We start from the raw sequence: 14,406 nt of genomic DNA on the forward strand, positions 1-14,406 counted from the left end.
TTGTTTGACTTCTCAGCCTGGAGCTGCTGGTCTAGATATGCCTGTCACTGTGCCTCACAGAAACCATTACTGCAACTTCAACGCTTGCCTGCTACGTATATATAAATGCTTCATAAATGATGGCTGTTGTTTATAAAGTCTTCTCCAACTTATTCCAATCTTTTCGTTTCGTTCTTTGAAATCTCATTACCACAATAGTCAGCATTGTACCAATCAGTGTATTTACTCTAATTGATTCACTATTTTAGCTACTTCATTGTCCTAAACAGACTAAGTTCCCAGGGACCAGAGACCATGCCTTATATTTTCTCTGTGTTTTCAAAAATTCTGGCGTAGATGTAGCTGTTCTATTAAAAAAAAGTTAATTAATTTTTCATTTATTGAGTTTAATTTATTATAACATATTTGTTGCGACCTAATCTCCTACAGGTATGTATTTTTCATAACTGTCTCTTATAATAATATAATATAGGCCCTATGTAGACTAATAGTTTCATAAAAATTAATTATAAAAATCATAAGTTCATATTTGCAAGTACCTCCCATCTTCCCATGATTTGTTTCTCTTTTGTTTTTGCACATAAGGAATACAATGATCAGTGATATTAAATGATCTGTCAAATGCAAAGTAATAAAGCTAGCTGGTGGCCTCACTAAACCAAATGAAAACTGCTAGTGTTAAATAAGATGAAGAACTGGGGATTAAACATGATAACACAGTGTATTAAGACAGGTGTATATATTTTTCCAATGTCTACAGAGAGAATGTAATGCTACCATTTACTTTTTATTGTAAGGAAAAAAAAAAAGTCTTGCTTTGCCAGAGTTAGAAGTACTTTAGCAGAAACAAATTCATTTAATTTCACTGACTTCCTGGGAAGAAATTTGGAGAACATATTAACTCTATGTTATAAATAAAGATATTGTCCAGAGAGGGAAGTGAAAGGGCTCACAACTGTTCACCAAAATTGGTGGTAAAAGCTCTAATCCCCCCATGGGGAAGCCACATTTGTCCATGGGACAACATAATTGGTTTATAAATACGGTCTGGTATAAAATAATTTTTAGATTAAAAAAATCACATCAACATCTTCCCAAATAGTTTTCCACCACAACTGCTGAGAAGAACAGATACACAAAAATGAGGGAAAAAAGCAAAGAGGAAACTTTGGACAACGTCATGTTCAAATTGTCTTATTTCTTTGAACTATTTGACTACAGAGGGCATCAGAGGGTAAAAGGTGAAATGATTCTTTTCTCGTCTTTATGTAATCTGGAATAGTAACTATTTTTTTCCTAGGATAAATTTTAAATTGCTGTAGAGAGAAGAGAAACATAAAAGATGAGAACTAGCACTGAAATTCCCACACAGTGCCCAGGGGAGAAGTCCAAGTAACCAGCAAACCTCTTTTCAGAGAAGTGTTTAACTGTAATATGGTAAATCCATTTGGGACCCCTTGTTCTACATGGAGAGAGAAAGAGATTTGCTGTAAAGTCTTCTACTTCAACTCCCAAGAAGACAACAGTGGATTAGGTGACCAGAGAGACTATTTGGAAACTTCCATGCTTGTGGTGTTTCTGAGTCATGTCTTTAGTCAGGGATAAAGCTGATTTGGAATGATACAGCTCATGCTTCAGCAATGTTTTGCTCTAGACAGATGGACCATATGGAAACTATGAACTGGCTTCATACACAGGACCATGATGAGCCAATGCGACATTTTAATGCTTTCTGTTTCTAGTCAAGTGGTCTAGTGAAAAGATATTATCCTAAGACATGGTATATTATGTGCCTTTTCTTCAATTCTGAGTAGCGATTATTTTTAACACTAGAAATGTTTGTAATACAGGGATTTTTTAAAAACACACTCTTATTTAAGAAAAAAGACCTGAAATATTTGGGGTGTTTAATATATTCCAATTTTTCCTTTAAGGTACTAGCTTGCTTTGATGCATCAATAAAGACATGATCCAAAAAGGGGGGGGGTTATCACGATCATAGAGGTGAAAGATTTTCTTTCCAACAAGATCTAGTCATAAGCTTTAACACTTTTCTGAAAGGTTCTAATTGAAAACAAACAAATAAGTAAATAAACAAAATTATGATGCCAATTTTTGGAGAACTAGAAGACAGGCATAACTCACTAGACAATGAGCTCGGGAATATAGAGTGTTTATTCATGGTTTGCTGCTTTAATAATTATTAGAGGAATAGCAAACGTTTCACTACAAGATTAAAAAAAATACATATAGCAAGTATTTCTTTTTTTTCTGAATTCGGCTTAAAATTTAATGAAAACCTGTGTGGGTGACAAAAATGTAGTTGTTGGCACAATACCAATATGAAACAAATGAACAGCAATTATGCGATTACATGTTTTGTATAGGACGTGGGAGGGCTACAGAATAGCTGAAATTAATATGTGGAAAATAACTGCACTGGTTCCTTAGAGGTATTTGGAAACTATCATATGTACTCACTCAGCTTGTAAATCTTTGCAAAGGCTATGATGAAAAATGATCATGTTTCATTATTATAATTAAAATATAGTGGTCTCAGATGCCTTTCTAAAGAAGTAAACATACGAGACATAGATAATATGGGTAAAATTGTTTAAAAAGGAGAAGAATTTAAGGAACTACAGTTTAAATGTTTTTCAAGGAGATTTATTAAAACATAATTAGATTGCATGCCTGAAATCAGGACAGAATAACAAGATTTCCCCATACAATAAATGAACCTCATATTTTACAGATTCTCAGGTTCTGGTATTTTCTATTTTGATCTGAGAAAATCTTATAGAAAACTATAAAAGTTGTTCATTCCAATTCACTATGATAAATATGGGGATGCCATGTCTGTACTGTATTCACAGGAAGTTGTCACAACTAAAGATTAACTCTTTGCCCTTGGTATATAGATTAGAATATACTGGTGATTCAAAAGTCAGTCTCTAAGACTAACTTTAAAACAACAAACATTGATAGACATGTGAAATAATTCAAACCTGAAAGACATATTTTTTCTTTCATTTTTACTTGCTCTTTCATTTTTATCTTGCTTTAAAATTTTAAAAAGACTTTTATGTATTAATTTTATCGTGGCTTATAACTATTGCCTATCTCTATCAAAGATACGTTTAGTAATTAAATCTCTCTTGTGATTCCTAGTCTTTTATTCACTCTAACAGACTGTATTTACTTTTATAAGTTGTCTGATTGACAAAATCAGCTATACAACTACCAAAACTTGTCTTCTGTTGGAACTGCTTCTACTCTTTTAAAAGAAGAGCCTTTGAGAGCAAAAAGCAGTTCTGGGAGGTACTTGTTCACAGCCACTAGGTCCCATGAGACACTCTACAAGACAATCCACATCTGGAACAGCACAGGGAGTAGCAAGATATTTCTTACAAAATGACATTTTTGTTTGGTGTTATGATTTTAAGACATGCCTTTTAAGATGCACTTCATTACTTACAAACAACGAAGGCTTTTTTAGAACTGGCACACAAATATTTGTTTATGATTTATATGACGTAAAATGAAAATGGCCTTTTAATTATTTCTTGTGCTTTTTTTCCATTTTGCCAACTGCTCTTTCTATGAGCTCCACTGTCTTTAACAAGCTTGCTGTTTTTTGTCAACATTTAAGTCATAAGCCATTACTCTGGAGCAGGCGACAAATTTTATGATGGTAGTTATGATGGCTTTTGTTCTCATTTAGGACAGGCGTTGCTGCTTTGGGACAGTGGGATACAGCGATTGGTCAACTGCAAAATAAATGTGTATTTTTCATCATTTCAGTGAGACATTAAACATCTCTTACCACGTCAAATTATATGAGTCCCTATACCACATGTAGCCTAAGTTTCAAGAGTAGAATTAAAATGCATGACACAATAAACACGTGCTTTTTATTGAGAACTACTAATTTTAACTGCAAGGTTTAAGTATTTAATGTCCTGATAATATCATTGCTTTATTTTACCTGTTGAGACAGAATAACTGTGACACTTCTTAAAGATGCATCAAATGCTTTGGGTCATAGAAAAGAGCACCATTCTGAATATAACAATAAATAACTGTAGTGCATGAAAGAACATTCTGCCTTCTACACACAGTGATGCTACACATACTAACTCCATTTCCAAACACATGCAACTTGCTTTTTTTTCATTAGTGAGATCCACCTAAATTCCATTTTTAAAAATAGTTACGAAACAATACGCTAATGTCAAATGTAACAGCTATGTCAGTAAAGAATCTTCTGCCCTTCTGTTTCGTTTAGTTTTCCTATTCGGTTTGCAGGTGATCACTGGGGTAAAAGGAACATTATCTTACAGCTTAATTTACACATTGGATGGAGAAGTAGGTACTAAAAGTTATAGACTTCTATGATATTTGCACATCTCTTCCAGGTAACAATGAGGAAAATCATGAGGAAAGCAACTTTATAAATACGAAGGCAAAAACAAAAAACAAATACATCGAAGAAAGTGCAAAAAAAACCCACGAACCAAACCAAACCAAAACAAAAAAAACTCTGGAGATAACAGAGGAGATGACAAATGGTGTGAACTTTTCAAAACACTCTACAAATAAAACAGTATTATTCAGTAGGAAGCAATGGGATTGGAAAAAGAAGCAACAATACATCACGAGACATGGAATTATCGGAAAGAAGCCATTACAGAAATAAGCCACACAGAGGATTTCTTGTCTTACTTGCATAAGTATCTTGAGGGGTTTGAAAGGTCTTTCACCATGAAGCACTCGCCTCCATTCACACAGAAAGTTTTCTCCTTCTCTGCACATTTTACAAGGTGGCTTGTCCCGGTAGTAGATGTGGATGTAGCTGGATGGAAGATAAAGAAGGGCAAAGGTTTAGGTCTATCTGGCCCTCTTCTAAGCAGCCTTTAATCTTAAACTCTCTTAAAACGAAGAGTTCACGTGAGGTACAGTGGACTTGACTAAACTTTCAGGCTTAATAAACACCAGCAAAGAAGTTAAGTAAGTACTTTTGGTATACAATTAAGTAGAATAAAATTATAAAAGGGTAATTATCATTAATCAATTAATAATTAAATAGGAAAAAGAGCTCAACATTTTTTATAGGCAATATTTTATCTTCTAAGTAAGTTGGAAATGACAAGATCTATTGTCGTTAAGTAAAATACGTTTTCCAGCACGGCTCAAAGATAATGAATGATATAGAGTTTTGTCGGTGCAACTCAAATTAAGTATCAATTTTTTACAGGCCACTAACTGATAATATTATTTATTTTGGAAATTATGGTTTATACACATATTGACTATATTTTTCAGACATAATATATAGCAAAGAGAAAGACAAGTTGGCTTATTTGTTCCTAATGAAAAATTGTATATTACTAATTGAACATATAGTATCATACAGATCAGGGGCCATTCTTTTCAAAATTTCCATTCTACTATAATTTCTACTCCAAAGAACAGTGTCAAAATGTCCAAGTGATATCATACTTTTGAGGAAATGGAAAGATAGTCAAATATTGCTGAAAATGTAGTGAGACACTATAAAATTCACCTATTGTGAATTAGGAGTAGAAAGAAGTCTTAATTTTGGTTTGTAACATCTTCATGTAACAAGGTTGTTATTCACTTATCAAATCTCACAGTCATCTGAAAGTAAAACTGAAAATGATTCGTCCACCATTAGGTGCACGGATTAAATGTAGCCAAAGCTCTCAGTTCTGAGACTAGAAGGGCATTTATTATCAGAACTCCCCACTACACCACTCAGAACACCACCGGCAGTGCTCAGTCTCAACCAAAAGCAGTATAATTTAAAGAATGTTTATCATCGATATGTTCAGGAAAAAAAATACAAAACCAGTATGTCAAGCCAATGAAGATTCTATTTACTCTCTCAGAAAAAAACAGTCCATCTTTCGACAAAATTCTTTCTTTGTCTACTGACTCATCCTTTGTGATTTTGAATCCTGTCTTCCTTATTAATTTCTATTTCATTATTTGTATATGAGAGTCAGGTGCCCCTATGTACTCTTACTTGACCTGGCATGTATTATTTTTCCATTTTCGTTCGCCTTTCTTTTTCATTTCCTTCACAAGCACGTTTTGTTTTGGCTTTTAACCCAATTTGCCCTCTAACTCTGCTTGATTTTTACTCTACCTGATAGAAATTCTCAACATCTGATTATTCAGTTTTTGAATCACTTAAGACCTTTCATGCCTTTTATTCTTCTGTTTCAAAATGAGGCATGTTTTTGGACCATTTCAGTCTTCTCAGCATGGGTTTTAGGAGTAAGAGCGAAGGACAGTCAAAATGACTTGTACTTTGGAGATAGATCTGGCTCAGATCCCAGCTCCTACTAGTTTTGTGTCTTTGAGCAAGTCATTTAACCACCCAGATGTCCAATTTTCCCATTTAGAAAACAGGGGTAATGGTACTCTTAGAGAATTTTTGTAGTGATTATAAACAATCCAGGCAAAGGAACTGGCACAAAACTGGCACTCAATGAATAATAGCAGGTATTATTACTGGGCAAGTAGGGAAGGTATTCATTAATCAAATAAAAAGATTCCCCAATGGAAATCTGGGGATTTCAAAGATGCATGCTATTCTTGAATCATGATTATGGATAATTAAGAAATGGTTCAATTTATTATTATTATTATTATTCCAACAAAAAGTCCCTTTCAAAATGTATCCCTAGGTATCCTTCACAGGTCTACAAACCAAACAAAAGACACTAGGAAAAGTAAGGAGAGAGGTGATTTTATCCTCCATTATCAGCTATATTTTACCATCTTTACCAGGAAGAGGGGAATGTAAATAGCAAGCAACATTTGGTCTGTAAAATTATAGAGTAGAAAACATTTCTATACATCACCTAACGTATAATTTAACATAATATTATATTTGTATGTGAAAAGCTGTTTACGTGGGTACTATGTGTTAATTTCATCCATGGTGATTGCTTTTAAGAAACGTTACGAGGAAGTTTGCCTTAAGTATTAAAGGTTTTGTACTTAAGACTTTCAACTGCTGACAGGATTCCATGGGATGACAAATCAGGCAGGGTATCCGTGCTGTCCCAGGTGACAGTGCTGAACGGACCACCTGCAGTGTGCTGTCACCACTCATTCCTGCAGGGGAACTCCAAGCCTCATGAAGACCCCAGGGTCCATGAATCTCTGACAGCTTGCTAAGGATTATCCCTCAGCAAACACTGCACTGGGCTCTTTCAGAACAAATCTGAGGCTTTTGCTAAAAGCAACAAAACCACCATCTTCCCAAAGCAGACACTCAATTTATAAATTGTAAACTAACAATTAAGATTAGCAGTGATATATACACAAGAGACAGATGCATCATACCTATTCCTTGGACTTTCTCATCTTGTGTTATCAAATAAATAAGATTAATAAACATGTGTTAAAACTAGAAATAATCTCCTTTTTCTGGTCCTTTAAAAATGTTTTTCCCTGAAATGATTATCCTTTTAATGCTATACTGCAGCTCCAAGTTATGACACATCATTTGAAAAATTCTTAGATCATTACTTGAAACTAGCAATGGGCTATTTAATAGTAAAATAATTCTCAGAGACAATTAAGTAGCAACTACCTCATACGGTCATGGACTATCGTACTTAGAGCACTTTTATCTTTTAGCAGCAGCAAGAACAAAAATGATCATGGAATTGTAAAGCAGCAATGAACTCCCAGGTGATGCAAAGTGTGAACTGACTGGGTACAGCTGTTCTGAACCAACAGTCAAACACAGGAATAAGTTGTAATTGTCAGAAGAACCTAGGATGGATATAGTGATATGTGCACACTTCAGATTTTTGCCACGTTTCCTTTTATTCTCCTTAGTTGAACACAGTGCATAGTCAGTCCTAAGCAGATCTATCAATTCTGCACTAATATCTGCTCTATTTGGTTTACATATACTGTATTGCTAAGTCAGTGTCCATTTGGTAATTCTGACAAAGCAGCTTCTTAAAGCAAACTATGGAAGCAACGTTCTTTCTGGGAGAACTGGGAGGAGTTTATTAGTGGTGAAATGAAAGGTTTTGGACAAAGCATGTTTCCATATATAGAAGATGATCCTCACAGTTGTACCTGGAAGTAAGTGAAGTAGATCTCACTCATTCACTACTTAATAAACCCTGTCTCCCTTTGCTTTGTGATTCATTTGTCATAATTGGGGAGTTTGTCATCTTCTAGTAAGTGCTAAATGAACAGCAATTAGGGACACTATGAAATAGGACTCCATCTTAGGTTTGTCATTTATATGAACACTGTATCCCTAACACACTTTCCTTGGGATGCTAGCAAGTACAATCATATAAGGAAGAAAGTGTAAATAAAGCAGTAACTCGTTACCAGAGAATGTATTTTGGGGTGCTTCACTCTTCCTGGTCTTTCTTGGAAAAACAGGTCAAGACTGCGGCTTTGGAGACTAAGATCACCATTTCCAGACTCCCAAAATCCACACCATACACTAGGACTCCCTCCTTCTTTCTCGCCTCCCTCCCTCCTTCCCTTCCTTCCTCCCTTCCTTTTTTCCTCCCTCCCTCCCTCCCTCCCTCCCTCCCTCCCTCCCTCCCTCCCTCCCTCCCTCCCTCCTTTCCTTCCTTCCACAATTGTTTAATGATTACCTATTATGTGCGAGGCATAATAACAACAACTAGAGTTAAAAATTGTAAGTCTGTGAACAAATCTCCTTCAAAGGAGACCTTTATAGAAAAGCTGTAGTGAAATGACACTGTAGTTCGCTGAAAAGAATCAGGTCCAAGGCTCAATTTTGCCAATTACTATCCGTGTGTCTCTTGTCCAGCTAACCTGCCTCAGTAAATTCAGCTGTAAAAATGAGATATCCCAGGGTTGTTGTGAAGTGTGATAAAATACTTTGTCAGTTGCAACACTGCACACAAATACATTACTATTACTATTATTATTATTACTATTACTAATGGTATAAATATGGAAGAAAAAGAAGAAAAAGCTTTTCTGTGCAGGCTCTGGAATTGTATATAATCAAGCTGCAAATGTTGTTTCCTAGTAAATTATTATTCTGCGGAATATGGAGAGAGATAGTCTAATTAGGAAGGGTAACCACTGCATGATTGTAAAGCATTAAGTAAATATCAACAATCTACTTTAATTTTAGCACAACCTATAAAATAAATTGAACAATTTGGTTTAAAAGAAAAAAGAAACTAACATCTTAAATGTGTAATTATTTTCAACTTTCAAGAGCCACACAATTCTTCAGTATTTCTAACTGAACTTCCAAGTTACATGAATTAAGTTCACTTACAATATTGTGTGTTATTTTAAACAGTTTAAAAACTATAAGATATTTAAAAGTAGTGTGAAGTCCATTGTATATGGGACAGGGTATAAACTGTTTATAACTTAACATTTTGAAAATCACATACCACTGCACACTTAAAAACACACGGAATATAAATTTGAGGAGTAATTAATTGTCCTCTGTTCTATTACTAAATATCTTCCCATAGAATCACACAATATTTCCCGTACAATGCCAGGCTTTTTCTGCTCAAGGCAGGCTAAAAAGAAAATAATGCTGGAAAGAATGTCTTACTTTCTTGCTGGCTTTAAATGGTGTTTTCCTTATCAGTGAAGTAGACAGCAACAACAGGCCACAGCCATTACACAAATGCAAATTACAGATAAGAAGTCACTCTATTCTTTGACAATTAGCAGGAATTAGCATCAGTGTACAGTGTTTACCCCAATGAGCAATCATTAGATCTTGTCTTCCCTGCGTGAATGAATCTTTACTAGCAGTTCTTAGGACAATTTTTAATGCTTTACTTGCAAAAAACTAAAGTAAATAACTATGTAGTTTTCTCAACGAAATATAAAAATTTAAACAATTATTATATTCCATTAAATATGAAACTGTCAATTGCTACAACATTACAGGTTTTTTATTTGTTTGTTTTTTTAAACCTTACCTGTGATATCTTCAATGGCTATGAATTTAGAAATCTGCATATTTTCTTGCTCTTTGATCTCCCAGTTAAAAAAAAACCTGCAATTATTACTCTTGCTCAGAATACAGTGCCTCTGCAATTAGTACTAGGAGCACTTTGAACTCCTACTGGGAAAAAAATGCTTACATGGCTCCTGAAAATGAAGCTCTGGATGGAGCAGAAGCTGAGCGGGAAAAGCTGTGCTCCCTAAATGTAGCTTCTACAGACGCCAAGGAAATGACAGAGTCATTTGGCTTTCCAGAGGAAAAGCCCAGAGTCAGAACTACTGCAGCACTGTCATTCTGGTTTGGCATCTTTTTGTGAGTCGTAATTCAATACTATGCTGAATAGCAAATAGGTACTTGCAAAGGACAAAAATGACAGGAAGAGATCAAAGAAACCTATACTGACTTGGAGGTTCCCAGAGCCAATATTGTGACCTAAAGTAGCATACCATCTTCTTGGCCTCTCTCCTCTACTGAACTTTGTTAAGGAAACAAAAAAGGAAGACAGAACCCTCATGAGACCACAAATGGAACCAGAACTTCCTAAAGTAGAACTTCCTAAAGCATCTCACTTTATGGACTTAGTTAATAAGCTAGAAGTACTCAGAGGTTCGTAGACTATGTACAAGGTGAGAGTTTGTCCAAAAAACAAGTTGACACAAGATTGGAGATTAACTGCTTTAAACGATGAACTGGGGCTTTGCCCTCCTTTAAACACACAGAATGGTGGACCAGAACAAACTTGACTATATTTTATAGTTTAGCCCATATTTAAAAAGAAGAAACACATAATCTTAAAAGAGTAATTCTGTAATCTTCAATAAAATACCTCTAGCTAAGAATTCACAAAAGTGCACAGGGGAAGGATGCACAAGGTCATATAAGTGAATTAGGAAATGCTTGTTTTCTGTTTTGTTAAATGTATATTGGGGCTGAAGGAGGTTAATGGATTGCCTTTAGATCCCTCTCTCTCTTCCAAGCACTCTGGGCAGACCCTAACATTATTTCTTCCTTGTTTAGTAGAATGAAAAGTGACCTCTGGGTGTTTCTCCTCATAAAAAAAAAAAAAAATTGTAATTTTTGTTATAACACTGATCTCATTTGCAGCTAAACAGAAAGCAGATTCTAAGCTCCCAGCAGTTGCTGAGCAAATGATTTGATGTCACTAGATAGAGTTATCCTTAGAAAAATAAAATTCTCAAGAAAGGTTATTTCTCAAAAATACAAGTTGCCATTTATTTTCTTTTTTTATGACAGCACATTTCACTCATGACACAATATAATCATTGTAGTCTACTTCTTTGAGCAGCATCTCAATGACATAAGTGCCTTGTAGGATGTCACAGTTTTTCTGAAGAGGGAGAGTCTCTTCCCACAGTGGATCATTGGCTGGGTGAAGTCACAAGAAAGCTACACTTTTCTTCCTTACAAAGCCAATAATATTTCCTTAGCTAAGAAGCCAACTCCAGAAATACAGTTCTGCTATATATAATATTGTTTACTAATCACTGACAGTTTTATATGAGTATAAAATTTCCATAGCTGGGAGTTGACAGACTTTCAAGCTGTCCCTTGAATCTGTTCCCATCAATACCTATTCTAAAGGATTCAAATTCATCTAGCCTGCAAAGCAAATATTAGCAGTCCATTTGACTGGCTTAATTTGATATATTTTTAGATCTCATCAGGTTAAATGTAGATGGCACACATTTTTTACTGTACTCTGCATTTTCTACCAATATCACATTGGTTGGGAGAAGGTCATGTCAATGCACAAAATGTTAACCTGTCACTTTCCAAATTAGTTAAATGTTTTGAGCACCCAACAAAACAAATCAAAACAAAGAGAACTGATTAAGGATTCAGTTATTCAGTGAGCTGCTAAAATTACCATGTGACATTTAATGACATAGGTTAATTTATTCATCAACTAAAATACATTTAAAAATGAAAGTAGATGAAAGGTCAAAAAATGGAAACTATATGGCAAATTCATATTCAACAATTTTTTTTTAATTGTGGCATATTAAAAAATAAAAGCCATATGATCATTTCAACAGACATGGAATCAACCTTTGATGAGATTAAAAATCAATTTCTGTAAAACTATCCATTAAGTATTCTTATCCCCAAAAATCAAACCTGAATTTAATCAAACATCCAGATACAACTCCTAATTTACAGGAAGTACATAGGTCAGAGGAACATATTAAAAGACACCTTAGGATACAATCTCTAAAACCCAGATTACAAGGCAAATAACCTGGTTTCTTAAAACAACAACAACAAAAACAAACAAACAAATAAAAATTAAAGGAGACAAAGACAGCTAGAGACAGCATGATAGGGTGAAATCAAAGAAAAATCCAAAATATAAACATTTAAAAGAGAATTAGGAGACATATAAACCAACAAAGATGTGTGAAACTTATTTGGATCCTGATTCCAATAGTTATAAATGAATGATATTTATGAGAGGAAATCTGATCACTGATTAGGTAACTAACATTACTAAGGGACTATCATTCATTCGTGGTGTGTCGAATGTATTATGGCTATATTTAAAAATAGTCTTTATCTTTTAGAGATACATACTGAAATATTTATACATTAAGTAGTAAGATGTCTGGGATTTACTTCAAAATAGTTAAGAAGGAAGGGAAGCGAGAGTGATCAAGATGAAACAAAACTGATAATTGCTGAATTAGATGATGGCTACCAGGAGACTCATATTGTTTCTAAACTTTCAAATATTTAAATGTATATTATACGTGAACATGTTTAAATATATGCATAAATATTTTTAAAATAAAGTGCCAAAAATATCAATCTCAGGTTTTTCAGCATGTCTTTATAAAGTAAAATTAGAAATGATACTGTATATCATCTAAAAATATCAACTTTTCGCTAACCACCTAAATCATACCTAACATTGAAATTCTAGAGATTTCCATTATTGTCAACAGTACGCCAAGGATGTTGACTACCAATGCTATTATTTAACATTGCTCTGCAAGTTGTACCCAATGCAATAAGACGAGAATAAAAAACTATAGTATAATCGTAGGAAATGAGAAGATAAAAATAATGATCATTTGAAGATGACATAACTGGATACTAGTATTAATTAGCAAGAAAACCCAATGAAATAAAGGAATCATATTTATAATAGCAACAGGAAATATAAATCAATTAGTCTTGCCAGTTATGAATCTAACAATAAATATGCAGAATAGGAAATCTTTTAAAAGGGTGATATATTAAAAAGAGGAATTAGGTCTGTGCTTGGGGAAGAAGAAGGCATTCCATTAAAGGGAAAAGCAAATGAATTTGTGGAGGTAGAAAATTGAATGTCATGTTTAGTGAAAGGAAGCAGCTCAGTTTGACTAGGAGATGGATTATAAATAGAAAGAGGGAGTTAATGATGCTATACCATAATAATGCATGCTCATCAGAGAAACCTTTGCTAACCTGGCTGGAATTAATTTTTAATCTGTAGGCCAGGGAGAGAGTTGGGTTTTTGAGTAGGTCTATAATTTATAAAATTAAGGGTCTATTCTATAGCTTTTGGAAGGGGAGGAAATGGAGGTGAGGAGACCAGAAGAAGCTATTACAAAGGTACAGGTGAGAGAGGAAGATTGCTCAAACCAGAACACTAATTATGGGAAAGGATTAGGGGCGATGGTTAAGAAACAACACAACTTTGTATTATTTATACACATTAAAATTAGGCAGGAGCTAAATGCTGGAGTTCATTTGTGTTTCACACATTGTATTGCACCTCTTTCTAAGGCATTCAAACTGTTTAATACACATTTTCTCATTACTCTGTACACGATCTAGGAAATACCCATGGGTAGACAGAGGACTAAGGCCCTTTCTCAGTATTCAGTGCTCATGGATAAAGTGACAATGTCTAAGTTACAGCCAAGACTACATGATTGATGGTTTCCTAATCTGACTATACCACATGTCTTCTGATATAAAGGAACCCACTAAAAAGAGACAGTACCACAGCTGGCCTGAAATTATACGTTAGACAGGTGATCGAGGCAGCGAAGTTCCTAAAAGTTATGGGAGCATCTTCATGACAGGAAATGATTGCTGACAAATAATTAATTTGAACTTTCAAAGTTTTGAATAAAGGAGCCTGCATAATAGTGGAGAAAAATAGGGTCTAGTAATCCAGACACAATCTTCTAAGTGTTTCCGGTTTGAGCCAGGCCTCTTCTTCGATCAGTGGGTCTCTACCACAAGAAGCCCGAATAATGTTCTGTAGACTGCCACCTTTGCAGCCCTAAGACACCAGATTGCACATTGCTACAAACCAGTTAGCCAAATTCCTGCAATTCTGGGTTTGTGTGATGGTTGTGGACCTAAACAGC

General features: G+C 34.6%; 1 protein-coding gene across 15 annotated transcripts in view; it reads right to left on the reverse strand.

The window, feature by feature from the left end:
• NRG1 (neuregulin 1) overlaps positions 1–14,406 on the reverse strand; it is a 977,086-nt gene that overhangs the window by 31,266 nt on the left and 931,414 nt on the right. For 11 of the 15 annotated variants that reach the window (XM_074329678.1, XM_074329679.1, XM_074329680.1 and 8 more), the window contains one exon: positions 4,726–4,855. In XM_074329678.1, the coding sequence (XP_074185779.1) occupies positions 4,726–4,855 (130 nt within the window). Of the gene's footprint in view, positions 1–4,721; positions 4,856–9,998; positions 10,278–14,406 lie in introns of those variants that run through there. The other 4 variants (XM_019743172.2, XM_019743171.2, XM_019743178.2 and 1 more) reach the window with 4 other exon arrangements.

The sequence above is a fragment of the Rhinolophus sinicus genome, linkage group LG04, assembly GCF_036562045.2.
Source record: "Rhinolophus sinicus isolate RSC01 linkage group LG04, ASM3656204v1, whole genome shotgun sequence".
Taxonomy (NCBI): domain Eukaryota; kingdom Metazoa; phylum Chordata; class Mammalia; order Chiroptera; family Rhinolophidae; genus Rhinolophus; species Rhinolophus sinicus.